Here is a 22,305-nt window from a genome sequence, read left to right as displayed (position 1 = left end):
TGGAAAGTATAGCTAATAAGCCAATATTGGTGATGAAACTATATTTTTAAAAGTACTCAACTCATCCAAAAGAAAATGGGGAAATGAGAACAATGAATAAACATGACTAAGCAAACAAATAACAAGATAATTTTATTTACAAATGGTCCAAATACTTTATTAAAAGATAGAAATTATAAGTCTCACTTAAAAAAGTAAAACAATACGTGCTTTAAAGTATAAACACGGGGTTGGGGATATGGCCTAGTGGCAAGAGTGCTTGCCTCATATATATGAGGTCCTGGGTTCAATTCCCCAGCACCACATATACAGAAAATGGCCAGAAGTGGCGCTGCGGCTCAAGTGGCAGAGTGCTAGCCTTGAGCAAAAAGAAGCCAGGGACAGTGCTCAGACCCTCAGTCCAAGGCCCAGGACTGGCAAAAAAAATAAATTAAAAAAATTAAAAAAAATAAAGTAGAAACATTCTATTCAAACAACAAACATAAAAGTGGAGCAGTTATATTGGTATCAGACAAAGCACACCTAAGAACAAACAGTATTGTCAGAGATAAGAAGGAACATTGCATAATTGTCCTTATGTACCAACTCAGCAAGAAGTCATAATCTTAAATCTATATTACCTAGTGACAGAGTTTGAAAATTAATGAACAACTGACAAACTGAAAATAGACAAATCCACCTCTACAAATACACAAAAATAGAATATAGAAAGCATGAAAAAATGCCATCAGTCTACTTGATCTGATATTTGTAAGTCCTCTATCACCAGGCACTGGTAGCTCATGCCTGTAAGTCTAACTACTCAAGAGGCTGAGATCTGAGGATCGTGGTTTAAAACTAGCCCAGACAGGGAAGTCTGTGAGACTCTGATTTCCAATTAACTACCAAAACATTGCCAAGTCCCTGAGTTTAAGCCCCAGAACCAGCATACACACGTACACTCACGTACACACACACACACACACACACACAAATGGAAAAAGAAAGTCTTCCCTCAGCAGAACACATTGTACTTAAAAACACAGGATTATTTAAATGACTGTACTGCAATAGGTCACAGAACAAGTCTCAATAAATTTAAAAGGAAATTATGCTAAGTATGTTTTCCAACCATAATGAAGTTACAAATTACCTATATTAGTAAAACTATAGAAAGATCTAAACAAAACCTATCTAATCTTCTACCTTACAATATTAGGCAAAGAAGTTAATTACCTATTGCCCTGTCTGCAGATTTTGAACTCACTTGGACAGTTTTTATCACATAAAAAAGTCACAATTAATAGAAGTTTATTAAGATGGTTTGTGAAATACAAAGGAAGGAAGGATTCATTGTACCTGAGGATTCTGAGAAGGCTTTGAGGTAGAGGTAATGTTTGGCAAAGTCATTGTAAATGTGAAAGACATAAGTTGAGGGAAGTTAGGTCTCAAATTAGTGTAAGTATAGAAGGCAATCTCTTCTACCTTCATCTTTGTTGATCATACATCTGACATGTTGCTTGTATATGGAATTGTAATTCAATTTAGATTTTCTACTCTTTTTAACTGTGTGACATTACCTCAAATTTCATTTTCCTCAACCATAAAAACAGCATTAGGGGCTGGGAATATGGCTTATTGGTAGCTGGTTGAGTGCTTGCCTAGCCTGGGTTCGATTCCTCAGCACCACATACACAGAAAGCTGGAAGTGGGCACTGTGGCTCAAGTGGTAGAGTGCTAGCCTTGAGCAAAAAGAAGCCAAGGACAGTGCTCAGGCCCTGAGTCCAAGTGCTCAGACTGCCTAATAATAATAACAACAGAACTAATGATACCTACCTGTCAGTGTTCAACATGACTTGACATACATCAGAGACTGAAATTTTACTTTCTCTCCTAACATTTGCAACCTGTTTTCTTATGCTAACTTAAGACCAAATACCCGAAAACCCATTCCATTAGGTTGTACTTCATAAAAGAGACTTTACCACCAAGATCTCCCTAACAATAGAGAACAAAATTTTATTGAAGTCTCATGGGTTTTGTGTATGTGTGTATGCAGGCCTGCCAGTCCTAGGGTGTGAACTTAGGGCATGGATGCTGTCCCTGAGCTTTTTTGTTCAAAGCTAGCACCTTGCCCCTTGAACCACAATACCACTTCTGTCTTTCTGGTGGTTAATTGGAGATAACCTGCCCGGGCTAGATCCTCAGATCTTATCCTCCTGACTATCTAGGATTTATGGGCATGAGGCACTGGCATCTGATGTGATCAGATTTTTTTATCTTAAATATTGGTTTTATATTATTATCATAATCATAACTAGCTTGTCTTTCTAGTAAACAGTTGCAAAATAATGAATTGAGGTACAAGCAGCTCTCACATTGTGTGATTCCTGGGTTTACAACTTCTGATTACTATGTAAATACATTAGTCCCCCTCTGCAATCTGGATCAAATTTCTGTTACCACAGGATTTGAGCTATGATTGTTTGCATTAAATAATAGCTACTAGCCCTTTAGTTTACTAATCGCTTTATAAAAAGCAAGTATACTTCATGATTTGTGACTCAGCACATCTAGCTTCATTCTAAGTCTTTCAGTGACTGATCACTGAGCCTTTCATTTTGAAGTCTACAAAACAAATGTTGTGCTATCCCCTTGTCATGGTGATAAATCGATGTTTATAATATTGATAATTGAGAGAGTTATCAAACAAGGGCGAAAATGCAATAGTAAAACCAAAGTGATAGTGTTGAAGATAAAACTTTAAATTGAACACAAATGCAATAGGGGAAAAAAAAAAGATAGCTCACTGTGGAATGTTGATACCTCTGCCATTTGAGAGACTCCAGACCTGCAGCCAGAGGAGTTTAGGGAAAGAGAATGTATCAACTCAAACTTGGAAAGTACTTATCAACTCCAATCACCTATGGAACAATTTTAAAACAAAAGCTTAAAAGCAAATGCTCAGCCTGGAGCCAGTAACGCACACCTGTAATTCTAGCTACTGGGGGCCAAGATCTACGATCATGATTCAAAGCCAACCTAGGCAGGAAAAGCCATGAGACTTTTCAAGTAATTTCCTGTATTTTTGTCATCAAACCTGAACTTTTTGGGGAGGGGTGAGGGGACAATACTATTGTTTGAACTTAGGGTTCCGTTTTTATTGGCCATGCATTCAGTGGTTTTTGTTCTAGTTATTTTTTTCTCATGCATTTTTATTGTTATTATAAAGATGATGTATGGAGGGGTTACAGTTACATAAGTCAAAAAGCGTATATTTCTTTTTGAACAGTATCACCTTTTCTCTCATTTTTACCCTGTTTTTTCCTCCTGATCCCCCTCTCACAAAGTTGTATAGCTCATTTTGAACATAGTATCTAGTGAGTACCACTGCTGCATTTGCTCATCCTTTGTCCTACCATTTCTGTGCACGCTCTTACCCTCCCAAAGATAAACAAGACAAAAAGAAAATAAAACAAGAACAGCAACAAAGAAAAGACCCTCTTGTTTCCATTTCCTAGAGTTCATTTTGATAAATATTACTTTATATGATCAAACGCACAGAGGTATTACGTGTCTTTGTGTTCATCTCCTAAGAAGATCCTCCTTGGTCTTACTGTGTGTGAATGCCTAGACATCTGCATTATCATGTATTTAGACCTGTATTTATCATGTCCCAGTATACATATACATATATATGTATATATTTTAAACCATCTACTGTGTTTACTTGTAAATTTATAGGCACATTCTAGCTACCACAAATGATGGAAGCCATGAAACTCATGTTTCTCTGGGCCTGGCTTACTTTGCTTAATATACTTTTTTTCCAAATCTTTCCATTTCCTTATAATATTCTTTCTGACAGATGAGTAGAATTCCACTGTGTATATATGCCACCTTTTCTTGATTCATTGCCCACTGAAGGGCATCTGAGTTGGTTCCATATCTTGGTTATGGCAAACAAAGCTGCAATGAAAATGGTTGTGCTGATAGCTTTAGTGAGGCCTTGTTTGTGGTCTATTGGATAAATGCTCAAAAGTGGAATTTCTAAGTCATAGGATAGCTCTATGTTTAGTCTTTTGAGGAACCTCCGTACTGCTTTCCAGAGTGGTTGAACAGTTCACATTCCCACCAACAGTGTAATAGAGTTCCTTTTTGGCTTCATCCACACCTGCATTTGTTATTGTTAGTTTGGGTTATTTTTTACATAGTATCTCACTTTTTACCTGTCAGTCAGGACCACAGTCCTCCCATTCTCATTGTACTAGGCTGGAATTATTGGTTGAGATGGGGTCTTGATAATTTTTGTCCAGATTAGCCTTGAACCAAAGTCCTTCTGATCTCTCCCTTCAAGTAACTAGAATTACAGACATTAATCACACACTTAACTCTCTTTTTTTTTCTCAGCTGTGGGGCTTGAACTCAGGGCCTGGGCCCTGTCTCTGAGCTCTTTTACTCAAGGATAGCACTCTACCTCTTTAAGCCATAGTACCACTTCCGTTTCCTGGTGGTTAATTGGAGAGTCTCATAGATTTTCCTGCCCGGGCTGGCTTTGAACCACAATCTTCAGATCTCAGCCTCCTGAGTAGCTAAGATTACAAGGCGTGAGCCCAGCTAAAGAAGATTCTTCTTCCCTTTGGAAGTACTGGAAATTGATATCAGGGCTTTGAACTTATGCTGTACCTTCAGCTCTTCTTCCTTTAGTGTGTTTTTCAGATGGGGTCTTGCTTTTTGCCTCCGCCACCTTGAAACTATGATCTTCCTATTTCTGCCCCCAGGGTAGGTTAAATGTACCATAACCATGAACCAATGCTTCTAACTTATAGAGTGAGATAGTGGTCTTACTAACTTTTTGCCTGAGATAGCCTTACACAGTGATCATCCAATGTCCCCCACTCCTAAGTAGCCAGGATTACAGGTGTGAGTCACTGCACTAATCTAAGGAGCCTTTTTTTTCTTTTTTGCTGCTGGTCCTGGGGCTTGAACTCAGAGCCTGGGTCTGTCCCTGAGCCTCTCTGTGCTAAAGGCTGGTGCTCTACCACTTGCGCCACAACACCACTTCCAGCTTTTTCTGTTTATGTGGTACTGAAGAATTGAACCCAGGGCTTCATGCATGCTAGGCAAGCACTCTACCACTAAGCCACATTCCCAGCCCAAGAAGTCATATTTTTAAACCTACTACAATGTATCTTGGGTTCAAGGTCAAAAATAGCAAGTAGCACATATTCATAGGTAACATGTTTCCCAGATGACTCTATGCCTTAGCTTCTCTTCTAATAAAACATCATTTCTGTTCATTAGAATATTTTCAGAGGAAAACAAAGGTTCAACTCCTAATCCAGTTCTACTGAGTGTATATTAGAATACTATGAAATAGAGTTGTTCTGGTTTTAGTATTTCTTGTGGTATATCTAATGGCTGTAATACACTTATTACTTTCCATTTTTATTTATTATTGTTTATTAGCTATGATATAAATATACTGGAGACTGGAAAACTCTCCATTACAGTAGCTTAGGGCATACGATTTAGAACCAGACAGACCTTGATTGGATATTGAATTCATTAGCCACTTACCTTGCAACCATGAACAGGTTTTGTAACTTTGCTACACTTACTTTGCTTATCTGTAAAATGAAGAAATTGATTGTACCTACATCATAAGGCTATAAGGATTAAATGAGATAGCTTAGCACAGAGCCTGGCACCTAGAAGCAATTAACTGTTGAGGCTAATTTTTTTTTTTTTAATCTTCACGGAGTTCTCGCTCTGTGCCAGGGGTTATCCTGGATGTTGGGAGATGTTAAATTAAAAAAAGAACCAGTCCCTTTTTTCAGGATCTTGTAATAGTGGTGTGGACTAACGTGGAGAAAAATTAAAATACCTGTAAGATATAGGAATGATTAAACTTGGCTATTATTTAAATATCAAGGGACATTTCCCCTCCACTTGAGAACTTTCATGTCATGAATGTGATTTATTCTTCTAGTAAGAAAAAAGTAGCAATTAAAATGTAGTGTAATCGTTGCTATGATTAAAGTCTGTGTACAATACTGTGAGAACAGGAAAGGAGGAAAGCACTGTCTTATTGGGATACCCTTGCATCTTAGCCCTTGAATCTTCATTTTCCTCCAATGTGTATATTACGGTACACCTTTTTTCACAGGAAGTCAGACCAAAATAATGTGATCAGGTAGCCTATGTAAGCGAACTACCTGTGAAATGGTTGCTTTCCCTCTTTATATGTAGCTTTCTCTTTGGCACTGCTGTTTTGCCTCTCGATACTTTTTTTTTTTACAAGGCTACCTCTTTCTGAGTAGCTTGTAAGTTGAGGGTGCAATAACTTGAAACATCATAATTGGAGATTACTACCCTTTGATAGGAAAATAGGTGTTGACTGATTCATTTCTGTTCATCTCACACAAGAGTTTGAGTGACTGAATTCTAAGCTGCCATTTTTCTATCCCTCAACCCCTAGCAGTAACCTTTTCCAAAGTCTGGAAAGCTAGACTCAATATGACTTTAAATCAATATATCTTTAAATCCTTAGGTGTAGCCACCATATAATTTAGAGGTTTGTTTTCAAGTTGTCAATTTAAATGGGGCCTTAAGATTTCTCAAAGCTTGTGACTTGCTTTTTAATTGGATTTATGAAAAATCAAATTTATAAAGTACTGCTGTTGTTTCAGTGCTTTAAAAAAATTAACCAGAAAAATAAGAATGCTCCCTAATTCCAAATATATAGTAATTCTTACTGTGTTATCAAAAAATGGGTGTCTTAGTTTGCTTTGTTAGCTTTTTGTCCTTAGTAATTTGTTTTTTAAATGGAAAACACTAAAATTTTTACTTATTGGCACAGTTTAATTGTGCTGAATTGTTTGACTGTAACTTCAGTGGTGGTGGAAAAAAATTGCAAGCTATGGAATGTCTTCTGTTATGATCTGACAGCTGTCTGCATTAAAAATATCTCAGAGCTTTTTATTTTGTATGAGGGTGGGAGGGTGGGAACAGCAGTGGAAGAAAACAACCCACTTATTTAATGAGCAGTATTTGTTTACTGATTCCAGTAATAACATTGTGCAGCTATTTGAACAGCTGCCTTTTGATTTCCTTTGTTTAGGTTTATTAAACTGATCTTTAATACTTACTCTTCAATTCATTTTTATTATTAAATATCTTAATATGTTTAGGCATGCTTTGACTATAAGCTTAGTCACAAAAAGAATTTTTAATTTTTGCAAGTCACACTGATGGTGACTTATAGTTTTTTGTTCTTTAGTTTAATTATTATAGTTATTTTATTCTTTGGTGAATAAATCACCTTTTGAAATTAAGTCAGAATTTCAAGATCATTAAACCACTGTTTGTGTTAACTTCCTAAATTTGCCAAAAAGTAGTTTAGTCTACATACTCTAAATAGGTTTAGGTTTAAAAAAAAAAAAAGACCTTTGGCAGATGAATTATAAGTTACTTAGATTTTAATTCATTTCTGTGAAGATTAGGTTAAAAGCATGTGCACACATACTTTTAAAAGGTAAAAGAAATAAGTATTTGACTTAAATAGACAAAATGTACTTAAATAGACATACTATAAATTTCTTCATAGTGACAGAGAATGTTTTTCTCTTTTTACAGGTGAGGGACCTGTGTGTTGCTTATACGCTGGTGACAATAACCTATCTGTATATTGGATTCCTGGTTTTTGCTTCTTTTCCTTCACCTCCATTATCCAAAGATTGTATTGAGCAGGTAAGAGACTGTGTACCTCTCTGTGATTGCGTATACGTCCTTTATGACTAGTAATCAGGATGACACAGTGACAAAATATAAATCACAGAGGTCCATGTTTGAACACCATCCCTACCATCTGCTTGTAATGTGAAGATCTTGGCACTTTCCCTGTCCTTTCTGGGTCTCCTTTTCCACTAACTAATATAAAACATAATCTGATGTTTATGGATTCTGAAATAATATACTACACTTACAGATTCTGCAATAATATACACTTCAAGCATGGTGCGGTGTTCAATTAAACAACTGTTATCATATAGATATGTTTTTCTCTGTGTAGAAAACTGTTATTAAGAGTCTTTATGGATTTGTAAATCCTCCAGAGAATGTACCTACTTCTCAAGCTTCTTATGCCAATTTATCTGGAAATGCCCCGAATAAACTCATCTTGGCTCATCAGTCTTTAATGATAGATCTGACTCCACTTTGATACTGAGTAACAGACAACAAAGTGAAGATAACTTGTTAAGAAGAGAAAGAGACAAAAAGGATAGGAAAAATCTAAGAGTCACCATAAATAAAAGTTTATTCGATTTAGTCTATCAAAAACTTAGGAGGGGCTGAGGATTTAGCTCAGTGAAAGAGCACCTGCCTGCAAGTGCAAGGCCCTGAGTTCGGTCCTCAGTTCTGGAAAAACAAACAAACAAAAAACAAACTTAGTAGTACTGTAGTCTTTGTTTAATGAGAATGAATAATTTCTCATAAAAAATAGTTTTTCAGCCAAGTGCCTGTGGCTCACACATGTAATCCTAGCTATTCAGGAGGCTAAGATCTGAGAATCACAGTTCCAAGCCAGCCCAAGCAGGAAAGTCCATGAGACTCTTATCTCCAGTTAACTGCCAAAAAAGCTGGAAGTAGAACTGTGGCTCCAAGTAGTAGATCACTGCCTTGACCAAAAGAAGCTTAAGGACAATGCCCAACCTTGAGTTCAAGCCTCAGGACGTGTACTACCTCCCCCAAAATAGCAGTTCATAAGATGACTGTATTGCAGTATAAAATGTGATTTAGTGAATTACAGGCTTATTCCTGCAAATCATTAATAGTGTTTTCATCTCAGAGTAAAAGAGATTACTGAAGAGGTTACTGCAGTTATGAAAGCTCATAATGTTCCTGTTCTCTTGACTTTCTTGATTCTAACATTTCTTTGGCAGCCAAGTCTTCTGAAAATTTCCCTTATATGAACAATCCCACAAAAAGCCCACTCCTTTGGGAACTGGAATATTTGTGGTATTTGTATTTAAAAGAAAAGTATTTAAATTTTGAGTCATTAACTTTTTCACATATCAACTAATATGACAACGATTATGAAAAATGTAGAAGCTGAGTATGATGGCACATGCCTATAATTTTAACACTTGGAAGCAGGAAGCTTGTGAATTTGGTGCCAGCTTGGATTTCTTAGCAATTTTAAGGCCAGCCTGGGCTACATATCAAGACTTGTGTCAAAAAACAACAAAAACAAGAGTGTAGAAGTAAATCTACTTGGGAATAGACTATAAATGATGATACTAGTTGATTGATATACTTAGCTTATTCTGTAATTTTTCCTTTGAAGTACTTTACTTCAGTGCTTCAGGGGAATAAAAGCAGGAGAGCTAGTGAAGATACAACTACACTGAATTTAATTACTGTTAAATATACAAAAATCAGATGTGGAGCCATCAGGGTACCAGTGACTCACATCTATAATGCGAAGGCTGAGACCTGAGGATCAGTCTTTTAAGCCAGCTCAGGCAGAAAAGTCCAGGAGACACTTATTTACAGTTATTTAACAAAAATGCCTGAGTGCAAAGGTAGAGCACCAGCCATGAGCAAAAAACACTGCACAAGGCACTGAGTTCAGGCACACATAGTAAAAGCAGATCTGGAAGTCAAGCATGGTGCCAGCACTCCAGCGTCTGAGACAGTGCTCAGGTTTGAGGACATGGGTTATATAATGAGACCCTTAAAAAACAAAATAAGGTGGAGGAGGCTAGGAAATAACTCAGTAGTAGAGTATTTGCATAGCATGCAAAATGCCCTGGATTCAATCCTCTGCACTGAAGGGGGAAAAAATAACAACAGGTTTGAGTATTGGGCTTGACCCTTATAGAGCAGTAAAGGACACAATTTTCTTTGTTGTTGTTCTTTTAATGTCAAATCCATTGCAAACTGGTACTATTATAAAATATAATTAAAGTATGCCAATATCAAATTTTCCTATGTTTCCAAACATTTAGTTTCAATTTCTGTACCTCATTGGAAAAAACAACAACTCTACATAGTTGGTAGATGAGCATCAGTTGTCAAAGCACAATTTGCATAGCACCTGTGTTTAAAGTAAGTTTTGACTTTGCATGTACAGAATTGAATTTAACATTACTTCATTATCTTTTCGGATTAGAACTTCTTAGACAACTTCCCTAGCAGTGACATCCTGTCCTTCATTGGAAGGATATTCCTGTTGTTCCAGATGATGACTGTGTACCCACTCTTAGGCTACTTGGCTCGTGTCCAGCTATTGGGCCATGTCTTCGGTGACATTTATCCTAGGTAAGGACTCTTCTCTTGACCAGCAAGATGTGCCAAGCAACAAATGACTGTGCAAACAGGTCAGCTGAAAGTATGACTGATCCTTTTGCTATAAAAATTTGTCTAATGAAAATCTTTACTAAGGATAGCTCACTGGTGCCCTTTTCCCAGAAGAACTTTAAATAGAAGCCACTCCCTTGTCTAGAATGATTTAAAGTTCATTCCTTCTAGTATCATTAATTAGCTCTGATAGAAGTTACATTTATCTTAAGATTCATATTTTACAGATAATATCTATCGATATTTAAAATTCAAAACAAAAATTTAGGGCTGGGAATGTGGCTTAGTGATAGAGTGCTTGCCTAGCATGCCTAGCATACATGAAGCCCTGGGTTCAATTCCTCAGTACCACATGAACAGAAAAAGCTGGAAGTGGCACTTTGGCTCAGTTGGTAGAGTGCTAACCTTGAGCAAAACAAGCTCAGGGACAGGGCACAGGCCATGAGTTCAAGCCCTGGGACTGACAAAAAGTGAAATAAAATAAAAATAAAAACTTCGAATTTTAGGTATTTATTAATTTCCTTAAAAACCAGTAAGGCTAGGCATAATAGCACAACTTGAAATCCAAGCTCCTTGGGAGGCTAAATTAGGACACTTGAGTTCAAGGCCAGCTTAGGCAACACACTGAAACCCTGTCTCCAAAAAATAAAAAATAAAAATAAATAAGTAAATAATAGGGCTGGGAAGGTGGTTTAGTGATAAAGTGCTTGTCTAGCATGCATGAAGCCCTGGGTTCGGTTCCTCAGCACCACATAAACAGAAGAAGCTGGAAGCGGTGCTGTGGCTCAATTGGTAGAGTGCTAGCCTTGACCAAAAAGAAGCCAGGGACAGTGCTCAGGCCCTGAGTTCAAGCCCCAGGCCTGGTAAAAATAAATAAACAAAGCCAGGTGCTAGAGTCTCATGCCTGTAAATCCTAACTACTAAGTAATCTAAACTCTGGAGGATTACAGTTCAAACAGAAAAATCCATGAGACTCCATCTCAAAATAACCAGCAAGAGGCAAGGCTTGAGGAGTAACGCAAGTGGTGCAGTGCCAGTCAAACAAGCATACTGAGCAAGTGGTAAATCCTGAGTTCAAACCTCAGTACTTCCAAAAAATCAGTAATAAAACCATTAGCATGAATTTTTTATAGAAAATACATTTTTTCCAGCCTTGAACAGGGGCTTGAACTCAGGGCCTGAGCACTGTCTCTGGCTTCTTTTTGCTCAAGGCTAGCGCTCTACCACTTGAGCCACAGCACCACTTCTGGCTTTTTTTTTTCTTTCTATATATGTGGTGCTGAGGAATCAAACCCAGAGGGCTTCATGTATGCAAGGCAAGCACTCTACCACTAGGCCATATTCCCAGCCCAATTTTTTTGTTTTATATCCTAAAATACATTAATGTCTGTTTTTCTAGCCAGACAATTAGATTCACATAGATATATAGTTGAAAGAAGTAGGAGTACTTTTAATACTTTTCAGATAACTGATACCAAGCCAACATTTAACAAGTGATAGTTTGCTATGGATTGCAATTTATAATCTGAAATTTGATTACATTAAAAACTATTGGTCTCTGCCAGATGCTAGTGGCACACACCTGTAATCCTAGATACTGAGGAGGGTGAGATCTGAGGATAGAGGTTCAAAGCCAACCTGGGAAGGAAAGTTCATGAGACTCTTATCTCCAGTTAATTAGCAAAAGGCCAGAAGTGAAGCTGTAGCTCAAGTGATAAAGTGCTAGCCTCAAGTACAAAAACTCAGGGACAGTACCTAGGCCCAGATACAAGCACACGTGTGCATATACACACACACCCTGCCTCTTGGTTTCTCTTTCACTTTGGTTCTTTTACCAAAGCATGATTTTATAACTTCTTGTTTGGTCAATATTGGCTCAGTAAGTTTTGCAGATCTTCCATATACTAAAATCCACATTCATTAATATCAAGCTCAGAATAGCAAATTCAAGTTCTCAAAAAGTTCTAGTTTTCACTTTGACAAAAAAGAAGAAAAAGAATTCTAGTTTTCATATGAACTGGTTTTTTTTTTGGCCAGTCCTAGGCCTCCCTCTCCTTCTCACTCTCCTCAAAATCAAATTTTGTGCATGCTAAGCAAGTGTTCTACCACTGAGCTATAGCCCCAATCTTCTCAAGAACGTTGTTAGTAATTTTTTTTCTCTTGGTAGTGTTTGGCAATAAAGAATACAATATATAATATAGATACGTTCAATTAGCCTATCTATGTTAAGGTACCAACTGTTTATCCATCATTGCTTTTGCAAAGCAGTTAATATCTTGTATAATTTTAAGCTTAGAGTTTCTAAATAAATAGTAAGATCTTGAAGGTCTTTGTAGTTTATCAGGATATATGACAAACCACTTATAAGTTTTCATATGTTTAAGTCTTTCTGTAATCTCATCTGGAATTAATTAACCTCTGATAATGTAGGTCAAAAGGTTGAGTTCATGTCCTCATTTGTGGGGTGGTTTTTTTTTTTTTGAGAATAATTTTTTGGGAGAAATAGAATTATTTTCTGAGCATTAAAGTATGTTAGTCTACATTTATCTTTGTTTCCAAAATTGATTCTCAAGCCTTGTATTGTTAGTGTCTAATTAAAGTTTTTAGCAAAAATATTCTACTCTGGTAAATACGAAATGGCTTTTAGTGGGTAAATCTGAAAAATAAAAAAAAGACAAACAACTACAAAAGCAATACTTGCAAAACTGTTTGGTGTAAATGAACTGAACAACTCATGGGGAGGGAAGGGTAAGGGGGAGGGGGGAGGGGGGAATGAGGGATGAGGTAACAAACAATACAAAAAATGTATCCAATGCCTAATGTATGAAACTGTAACCTCTGTAATTCAGTTTCATAATAAAAAATATTTTTAAAATTCTATTTTATGTTTTCCCTAATAATGTATATTTATTTTTCTATTATAAAATGATAAACACAGCCGGGAGCCAATGGTTCATGCCTGTCATCCTAGCTACACAGGAGGCTGTTCAAAGCCAGCCAGCAGGAAAAGCTGTGAGATTCTTATCTCCAGTTAACCACCAGACTGAATGTGGCAGTTTGGCTCAAGTGATAGAGTGCTAGCATTGAGCTCGAAGAGCTCAGGGACAGCACCCAGGCCCAGAGTTCAAGTCTGACAACTGACAACAAAAAAAAATTAACACTTTACCAAAAAAAAAAAAGCAGCTGTAGAAAAGAGGTTATATTGCCTTAAATCTCAAGTCATAATACATGTACATGCACTTCTGTCTTTTCAGTATAATTCCTTCTGATATTTTCCCAAATGCTTTTGGTGTGTGTGTGTGTGTGTGTGTGTGTGTGTGTGTGTGTGTGTGTGTGTTACTAGAATTTGAACTCAGGGTCTCTCAATTGTTAGACAGGAGCCACACACTTCCAGCCCTTTTTTGCTTTATTTTTCAGATAGAATTTCTTTGCCCAGGGCTGGCCTCAAAGGGTGGCATCGAACCGTGATCTTCCCCATCTCCACCTGCTGAAAAAGCTGGGCTTTTCAGGCATGAGTCACCATACCTGCCTGGATTCTCTTGTGTAGTAAAAAAAATCTAACTAGCTTTTTTCTAGATTACTTAGGTAAATTTAACCATCTACATAGTAATAGTAAATTGTTTTTAACAATTTTTGCTACCACGTAAATTGTTGCCTTGCTCAAATTAAAACTCTCCTATTATTTCCATAAGTATCTTTATTTTATTGGCTTTTTATGGTTATGATTATTTTCCCAAGATAGTCTAAGTGGAATTACAGATCAAAGAATATGAACTGTGATCATACTATAGTTTGTGCCTACAAGATTTAGCCTATTTATGTAATTGTATTTTTTTTAAGTTTTACTGCCTCAGGACCAGCATTAAGTAATGTTGCCTTCTGTTTTCTTGGTAACTTTAAGACGCTCATTTTAAACATAGTAGGAATGAATTTTATTCTATTAGTATTTATAATTTTCCTGTTTTCATATTTTTCTTTTTTTATCATCTGTTCTCTAGCATTTTCCACGTGCTGATTCTTAATGTAATTATTGTGGGAGCTGGAGTGCTCATGGCTTGTTTCTACCCAAACATAGGAGGGATCATAAGGTACTATCTATGAAAAATTGGTTCATTTGTATATTGGTCTTTATCTTTTAGGCGTTTCCTCTTGTTATCACTATTGTTTGGCTTATATAAAATTTCTATACGTTTTTCAAACTGATAATGTTCAAATTTAGTTGTCATGTTTCCAAAAAGCAAAAATCATAAAACAAAAAATGTCTTCAGCAAATGTAGTTCCCTGGTGTCCATCGAGGTGTCCTTTTAATTCCATTTCTGCTTATTTCCAGTGGAGACCAACTCCAGAAGTATCCCTTAGCCTCAGGTAGACCTTGCACTCTCTCTTTTTCCTCATCATATTCCTCTGTGTTTCTTTCACTTCAGACAAAATACAGTTACTTTCAGTATATGACTTCTTGGGAGAACCCACAAGGTCCTTTATATGGCAAAGCCGTTTTAATTATAGTCCAGAAGTTAAGAGTTTAGATCCAAGATGGAGCTTTCCTTAATAATAATGTTGTAACCCTATATTCTCATGGGAAACTTTATTCAGAATGGTCTTTTCCTTAATATAAATGGCAAAATATAGTTGCTTAAAAAAAAAAAAAAAGACCCTCATCCTAGGCTGGGAATATGGCTTAGTGGTAAAGTGCTTGCCTCATATATATGAAGCCCTGGGTTTAATTCCTCAGCTCCACCTATATAGAAAAAGTCAGAAGTGGCACTGTGGCTCAAGTGGCAGAGTGCTAACCTTGAGCAAAAAGAAGCCAGGGACAGTGCTCAGGCCCTGAGTTCAAGCCCCAGGACTGGCAAAAAACAAAACAAAAACCCTTATCCAAGAAAATAAGAAACAACAAGAGTATATTATTAGCCTGATGCTATGAATATTAATGGACTTATGAAATTCCTATACACTTTTACTTAATACTGGGAAATGAAGGAGCAAGTGCTGTCTCTGTGTCACATTCTTGTATTTAGGTATTTTTGTTACTATCTTTGGGATTGACGCTGACTGCCACTAAGGCACTCATCTGTTCCTAAACAGATATGAACAGTCTCCTATAGACTCAGAATGTGTTTATCAGGATCAAAGATGTTTCTGAGGAAGTGGTTAAAATCACTAAAACACAGAAAACTATTGAAATTTGAAAGATGAATAAAAATTCTTCATCAAGCAGGTATTATAAAGACAGGCAGAGCATAATAATCATGCATTAACAAGTAAAATGCATTTTAAGTCCAAATATGAGCAACAAATGAATCAAAAATAATTTTGTTGCAATATGAAACTAATATTTAAATTGTACAATATTTACTTTATAAATTATAAAAAGAAAGATATGAAGTGAATACTAACTTGTAAAGCTTTTATTTTGCAGATATTCAGGAGCAGCATGTGGCCTGGCCTTTGTATTCATATATCCTTCTCTCATCTATATAATTTCCCTCTACCAAGAAGAGCGTCTGACATGGCCTAAACTAATCTTTCACATGTTCATCATCATTTTGGGCCTAGCTAACCTGATTGTTCAGTTTTTTATGTGAAAACTAGTTTTCTCAAGCTCTTTCATGGTTTTTTGAACCTCAACAACAGTTCTACATAAACTCACTTGTAAATGCTATTGTTGCTGTAATTCTAAATGTTTTTCTAAGAAAATCTGAAAACAAGGGAAATGGTGCATTAAGTATTCTTACTAGAATGGAAAAAGGGCAATAAGAATGATCTTAGACTCTTTGTTTTTCTCATCTCTTTATCTATGATATTTGTCTTTTCTGGCAGAAATGTGGGGAGAAGTCCTGCTGAATTTTGTTTTTTTATAAGGTAGAGGAATATATTTTGGGTACAGTAGGGATTCTCAGGGTATCACGATAGCATAGAGCCTGTTTTCTATTTCTCTACATTCATTTTCATTTGCTTCCTCACTAGACCATTTCTACCTAAACTTTTCTGCCTAAACTTTTACTGTTTGGGACAGTAAACCAATACCTCATTCTTAAAAAGAAGTTTCTGTGACATCAGTGCTAATAAAATGAATTTTTAGCTGACTCTCTATATTTGAAGAACAAAAGTGTAGAAGTTATATCAGTATTAACCTCATGATCAGAAACTGTTTACAAAATAAATAGTATAGGAGAGTTTGTTACTGTCTGAATCTCATTTCTAATGCAGTTCCAGTGACTTACATTTCAATCTAAATCCTGACCTAGATTCAGTATAGGAATGAGAACGATTGTCTCTATAGTACAGGGGATGCCTTGGCTTTTTGGATTCCTGAGAATTTCACAGGTTGTCGTGACAGGCCCAATGGGCTTAGAGGGCATCTGAGGACCTGCAAGAGGGAAAGGGAATATAGAAGGGGCAAGGAGGTTGAGGCTCTGCCCAGTGTAGCCTTATTCTCTGGGGGTAAAAGTGATTTCCATTACTGTAGGGATAGATTCATTGTCTTTAGGGTATGCTGTTTAGGAGACTCCATGTGCTTGCACCTGTAACTGGCAGGGTCGAGTTAAATTCCTCATGGAAAACTTAGACCTGAAAGGAGAATTAGAAATCTGGATTCTTGGAATTAACACTCTTTGTTTTTCTCCCAAACTAAATATAAATCAATGTCTTATACTACAACCTCTGAGTTCAGCCCAAGGCTACTGACAAATATTTTTAGGCTAATATTTCTGTTGTTTTTTTAATGTATCATAATGATACAGATTCCATATCCCAGGGCAGTGTGTAGATGGGACAGAAATGGGTGACATGGTGTATATATTTAGTGTCTTCTTTTTTTCCACTGAAGTATGTTTGAAGTCAGTCTCAAACATTGTGCCATTTTATTTCTACAAACCTAATATTCAGCTTTTGAACACAGTTGTAGTTATTATGGAAATAGTCTGAAAATTTTTGTTAGTCGAGATTATTGGTAGGTTAAGTAGAAAATTGTGAATTAGATTTTTTAATCTAAGACCGGGACTCAAGCTCAGTATCTGACACTTTCACTCATTGGCTGGTGCTCTGCCACTTGAGCCAGGCTTCCAACCTCATGAATTAGATTCTTGACCTCTATGGAAACCTGTCTTAGGAGAATATGGGACAGGGACCATAGGGTGCTCTTAAACCTCTAGAAACTTATAAATGGCTTCTGTCTTGTTCAGTTAACTGACATAGGATTCAAAGCCAGCTACTTTTAAGAGCTGTTCTAGGCTTAATCCCTGTCTATATTGCTAGTTGCCTTTCTCCTTTCTTTAAGAACTTTAAAACTATGTTTCCATTGCCTCTTTTTAATAATGTACTAAATGCATGTGTTAAAGTGATTTGATGTGATTTTTGCCTATTTAGTAAACAAAACAAATATGACCAGAATGTTATTTTCTAAACACATAACAGTATAAATGATTGTTTTTGTCCTTTTGGAAAGAGTTGATAAAGTCCTTTGTTAGACTTTCTAACTGAATGGCTTTATCTTCTTAAGTTTCTTCTCATCTCTGTGTTTGAGTGTGTCCTAGTTCACATATTAAAATGATAAGACCTCGTCCAAATAACATGACAATTTTAAGCTTTCCTTTCATCTCCACACTATCTAAATGCTTTCACGTTTTGTTTTGAGGCAGTTAACCATAGTTTTTTAAATTTAGCTTGCTTAACTCATCATAAAAGACATTATAGTTACACCGGGCACCGGTGGCTCATGCTTATAATCCTAGCTACTCAGGAGGCTGAGATCTGAGGATCATGGTTTGAAGTCAGCCCAGGCAGAAAAATCCCTATGAGAATCTTATATTCAGTTAACCACTGAAAAACTGGAAGTGGTGCTGTGGCTCAGGGTGGTAGAACATTATTAGCCTTGAGCAAAAAGAGTTCAGGGACAGTGCCCAGGCCCTGAGATCAAGCCACAATCGACCAAAAAAAAAAAAAAAGACATTACACTTAAATTCTTTAAGTGGGTACCAAAGGATCTTTAGAAGACCTGTAGATGGATATGTGGGATGCTAATTACTAGACCCAAAAGGACGAAAAAAAATGCAGATAAGTTGGAAACCAGTTGATAGTCACCCAAAATTTTATCCTACCACATTGAAATAAAAACAAATTTATCCATAAAAAATGACTATATTGGCTGTGAATGTGGCTTAGTGGCAGAGTGCTTGTTTAACATGCAGGAAGCCCTGGGTTCGATTCCTCAGTACCAAATAAACAGAAAAAGTGGGAAATGGCTCTGTGGCTCAAATGGTAGAGTGCTAGCCTTGAGCAAAAGAAGCTTAGGGACAGTGCTTAGGCCCTGAGTTTAAGCTCCAGGACTGGCCAAATTGAAAGGGGGGGGGTGGGGTGGGTGGTGAACTATATTAGGGAAATACTTCATTTAAAAGTAAATATATTTTGAAAGTACTGTGCAACTACTAACTGTAATTGTAGCGGAACTTCCTGTTGTTTTGATTTATCCATTTCCATAAATAATTGATGTTCAGTGATGTTCATTGCTTTGGAGGAGATAAATATATGTAACACCTCATGCATATCCTAAAGGAACTTTTAATCTAGTAGAGAAACTACACAGGATGAACTACATAGGATGAAGCAAGACAATTTGTGTGAAGAACTCTTAAAGGAGAAACAGATGGTTCCTTTTCTGTTGGCACCTGAGGAGAAGCTGGTAATAGAAACTGCGTTAGAAAGCATCAAAGACCCATCTTCTTCTAATAACTCCAAATTTTATTTTTGGTATGTTCACCAGCAAATGGACTCATGTATATTAAGTGCTTGGACAAGTTTGATGAAATGTCTTTAGCTTCTTTGTGTTCTTAATTTTCTTTGTCCTTTTGTAGCTACAATCTTTTTTTAATTAAATAAAGATTTAAAGCAAATGCCAAAGTTTATTTATATAGAGGTGATGTTTCATGGAGTTATTTTCTCATTGCATCTTTAACACACTTTGGTATTTGTCGGGACCCCTTTCACCCTCGCGCGTATCCCGCCCCGTCCCGCCGGGCAGAAAGCTGGAGTGCGGCCCAATGGGCAAACCTTGGCGGTGCGTAGTCGCGAGACGCCCCTCCTCCCCTCGCACACTTAAAGAATGACACAGGAGTCACACAGACTGTCTTGGGGTAAGCTTCTGGAACTTCCACCGGTTTTACTCGGGGGAGGGGTTTATATAACAGTAATGGCAGCAGGAAGGGGCGGGACTAACTGCTTACTTGCGATAGGCTGATAAGCTGCCCATCATAGTGATGTCACAGAGCTTCCTCTATGGGCAGTCATCACATCCCATAGGACTGCCCCTTGGGCCTGGCCCGGTGCCATTTTGACACACACGTGGCCGAGGCAGAAGGCGGGGCTGGTTTGCTACCTCTTTCGGTTCTGGACCCGGAGGGGGGTAGGAGTGGATAACAGCCAAGCAGCCCCAGGATGGGAGGAGAGGCAGGCCTCTAGGGACTGCCCCTTAAAGGTATAGCCAGAGCCCAACAGGTATTTGTTTTTGTGAATCTTGGATAACAAAGCACAATTGGGCAATAAGGAAATAACTAGTAACACAGTGGGTCTTACAAACAGAAAGACTCTGTAAAACCTCCTCTCCAAAACCAGTTTTAAATATTCAGAATGTCAAATGTTTGAGTGCATTGATTACAGCAGAAAATATTGATGCTGCATATTTTTTTTACAAACCTTGCTTTTTAGAGTATGGTTGTGATTTTGTTTTTAACTCATTTTTATCCCAATTCAAATGTTCAAAACCAAATCCAGACATAGTTGGCAAATAGGTAGTAGAGTGTTAACATTCACTTATTGATCCAAAGTGAAGTGTAACCTCCACATGGGCATAAACATGGCCCAGTTATATAGTTATATACTGCTGACTTCACTTCAGATACTATAAACACACATTGCAAAACAGCACCGATGGGAACCTTATAATCAAAACAATATTTCCTGGAATGTAATTTATTTTCCTATAAAAAAAAGAAATTAAATCAGAATTATTTGAAAATGTCTCTGGGATTTTGTGTAATAGAGGTTGCCTGGGAGTTTCTGTTGTCCCTCAGAACTGGCCCCAGGACAGGAAAAAGCTGGTTTCCTCTCATGTAGGGTGAGATTTCTCAAATGACTTTGTGCCTGTGCTCACCCCAGGCCTTAAGAAGCTATCTTTAGGGGTTAACTAACACCTAAAATGACCATCTGTATAGGACAGCCAATTGTTGTGGTCTCTCCCTTTAAAAACATTCAAGTGAATTGACACTTCTGGCAAAAAGCTCTGGAAAAGTCATAATTTTCCAAAGCCATTTAAGCTAATAAAGAGTTCTGGCCTCTTTTTACTTTTTTTCCCCTCTAGTATCATTTTTCTTGATTTCCCAACTCTCCTGAAAAGGTTAATTAAGGCTGCTATTTTAAGAAAACTGAAAACTTTGTATCCCCTTTATCCCAGACTGCTTACCTGGCCATATATATGTTTGGGTGATAAGAAAAAGGTGAGGCTTAGAGAAACTGGTTTCTAGTCATAGTCTGTTCCAGACTACCTGAATAGACTACGTCTATGACACCATTTCTTGATCAGGTTTCTTCTGCAAAAACGAGTGGCTGTAATAATACCAACAATACCTTTTTTAACCCAACCATGACAGTTTAGTCCTAATTTTATTGGGGGAAAAAAGATTCATCATATATATATACAAATGTATACATTTGTATCATATGTGTACTAATAGACTGGAGATGACTCTACTGCTCCATTCCTTCATTCAGCCCAAAGAATTACATGAGCTATTTACTCACTTTAGTAGCCAGCATCTCTAGGGGAACAGACCAGTAGGAGAAATGGATATATAATTGAGGAAAGGGGTGTGATTTTTAAGGAATCGTGTGATTGTAGAGGTTGGCAAGTCAACAATATGTAGGCTACACTATAGGCTGGAGGCAAGAGCTGGTGGTGCACCCAACTATGGAGGCAGTCCAAGTGTGATTTTCTTCTTTAGAGAACTGAAGTCATCTTAAGAACGAACTGATTGGATAGGACCCAATGACTTATGGAAGGTTTAAATGCTAATTTTATCTCAAACCTTCCTAACAATGATGAGATTTGTTTGATGAAATATCTGATACCATAATCTAACTAATTTGACATAAACAAATCATCACACTTGAACGTACAAACCATAATCTCAGGTTGGCAATTAATTCCCCTTTTGTCAGTTATCCAAAAATTGCCTCAAGTTTACAAATGTCCAAGCAGGAAGCTAGATACACCATGATAGGGAGACAGGCTGTATTATATGATGGTATACACAAGCATCTCAGAAGCTCTAAGAGGTAAACCCCGATCAGGACAGGCTTGCATGGGAAGCTAGCTCTTGGGTGAGATAAGAGGTGTTAGATTTTCTGACCATTGCTTAAGCACAGTAGGAAATAATAGCTTTCACAAAGCTGCCCCTCAGGCCCAGCAGCACCTCCCAGGCCTTAGACCAGAGTGCAGAATTAGGTCAGGCTTAGATGGCACAACTACCTCTTGAAGTGCTCAAAGCCTCTTGACCGTCCACCAGGATCCCACCACTTTCTATTTTAAGATTTCCCCAAACACAGCAAGACAGATTACATACACTCTCTTGTACTTATGGGGAAAAAAGATTAGAACTAGGAAATTGAAAGGGAATACCAAAATTGAGAGACACAGGGTAAAAAAAAGACAACTACAAAAGCAATACTTGCAAAACTGTTTGGTGTAAGTGAACTGAACAACTCATGGGGGGAAAGGGAAAGGGGGAGGAGGGAGGGGGGTGTAAGGGACAAGGTAACAAACAGTACAAGAAATGCATCCAATGCCTAATGTATGAAACTAACCTCTCTGTACATCAGTTTGATAATAAAAATTTGAAAAAAAAATCTGGCTAAGGACATGCCATAAATGATAAAAACAACAACAACAAAACTCTTGACTAGCCAATA

At 37.2% G+C, this 22,305-nt stretch overlaps 1 protein-coding gene across 4 annotated transcripts in view; it reads left to right on the top strand.

Annotated features, from left to right (window-relative positions):
* Slc38a9 (solute carrier family 38 member 9) overlaps window positions 1-16,015 on the top strand; it is a 59,264-nt gene extending 43,249 nt beyond the window's left edge. For all 4 annotated transcript variants that reach the window (XM_048368088.1, XM_048368089.1, XM_048368091.1 and 1 more), the window contains 4 exons: window positions 7,618-7,731; window positions 10,157-10,305; window positions 14,343-14,432; window positions 15,764-16,015. In XM_048368088.1, coding sequence (XP_048224045.1) covers window positions 7,618-7,731; window positions 10,157-10,305; window positions 14,343-14,432; window positions 15,764-15,929 — 519 coding nt within the window. In that variant the 3' untranslated portion in view covers window positions 15,930-16,015. The remainder of the gene's footprint in view (window positions 1-7,617; window positions 7,732-10,156; window positions 10,306-14,342; window positions 14,433-15,763) is intronic.
* The last annotated feature ends 6,290 nt before the right edge of the window (window positions 16,016-22,305 follow it).

This window comes from Perognathus longimembris, chromosome 19 (genome assembly GCF_023159225.1).
Source record: "Perognathus longimembris pacificus isolate PPM17 chromosome 19, ASM2315922v1, whole genome shotgun sequence".
Taxonomy (NCBI): domain Eukaryota; kingdom Metazoa; phylum Chordata; class Mammalia; order Rodentia; family Heteromyidae; genus Perognathus; species Perognathus longimembris.
The sequence above is the reverse complement of the archived record's forward strand: the minus strand, read 5'-3'. Positions and strand labels throughout refer to the sequence as shown.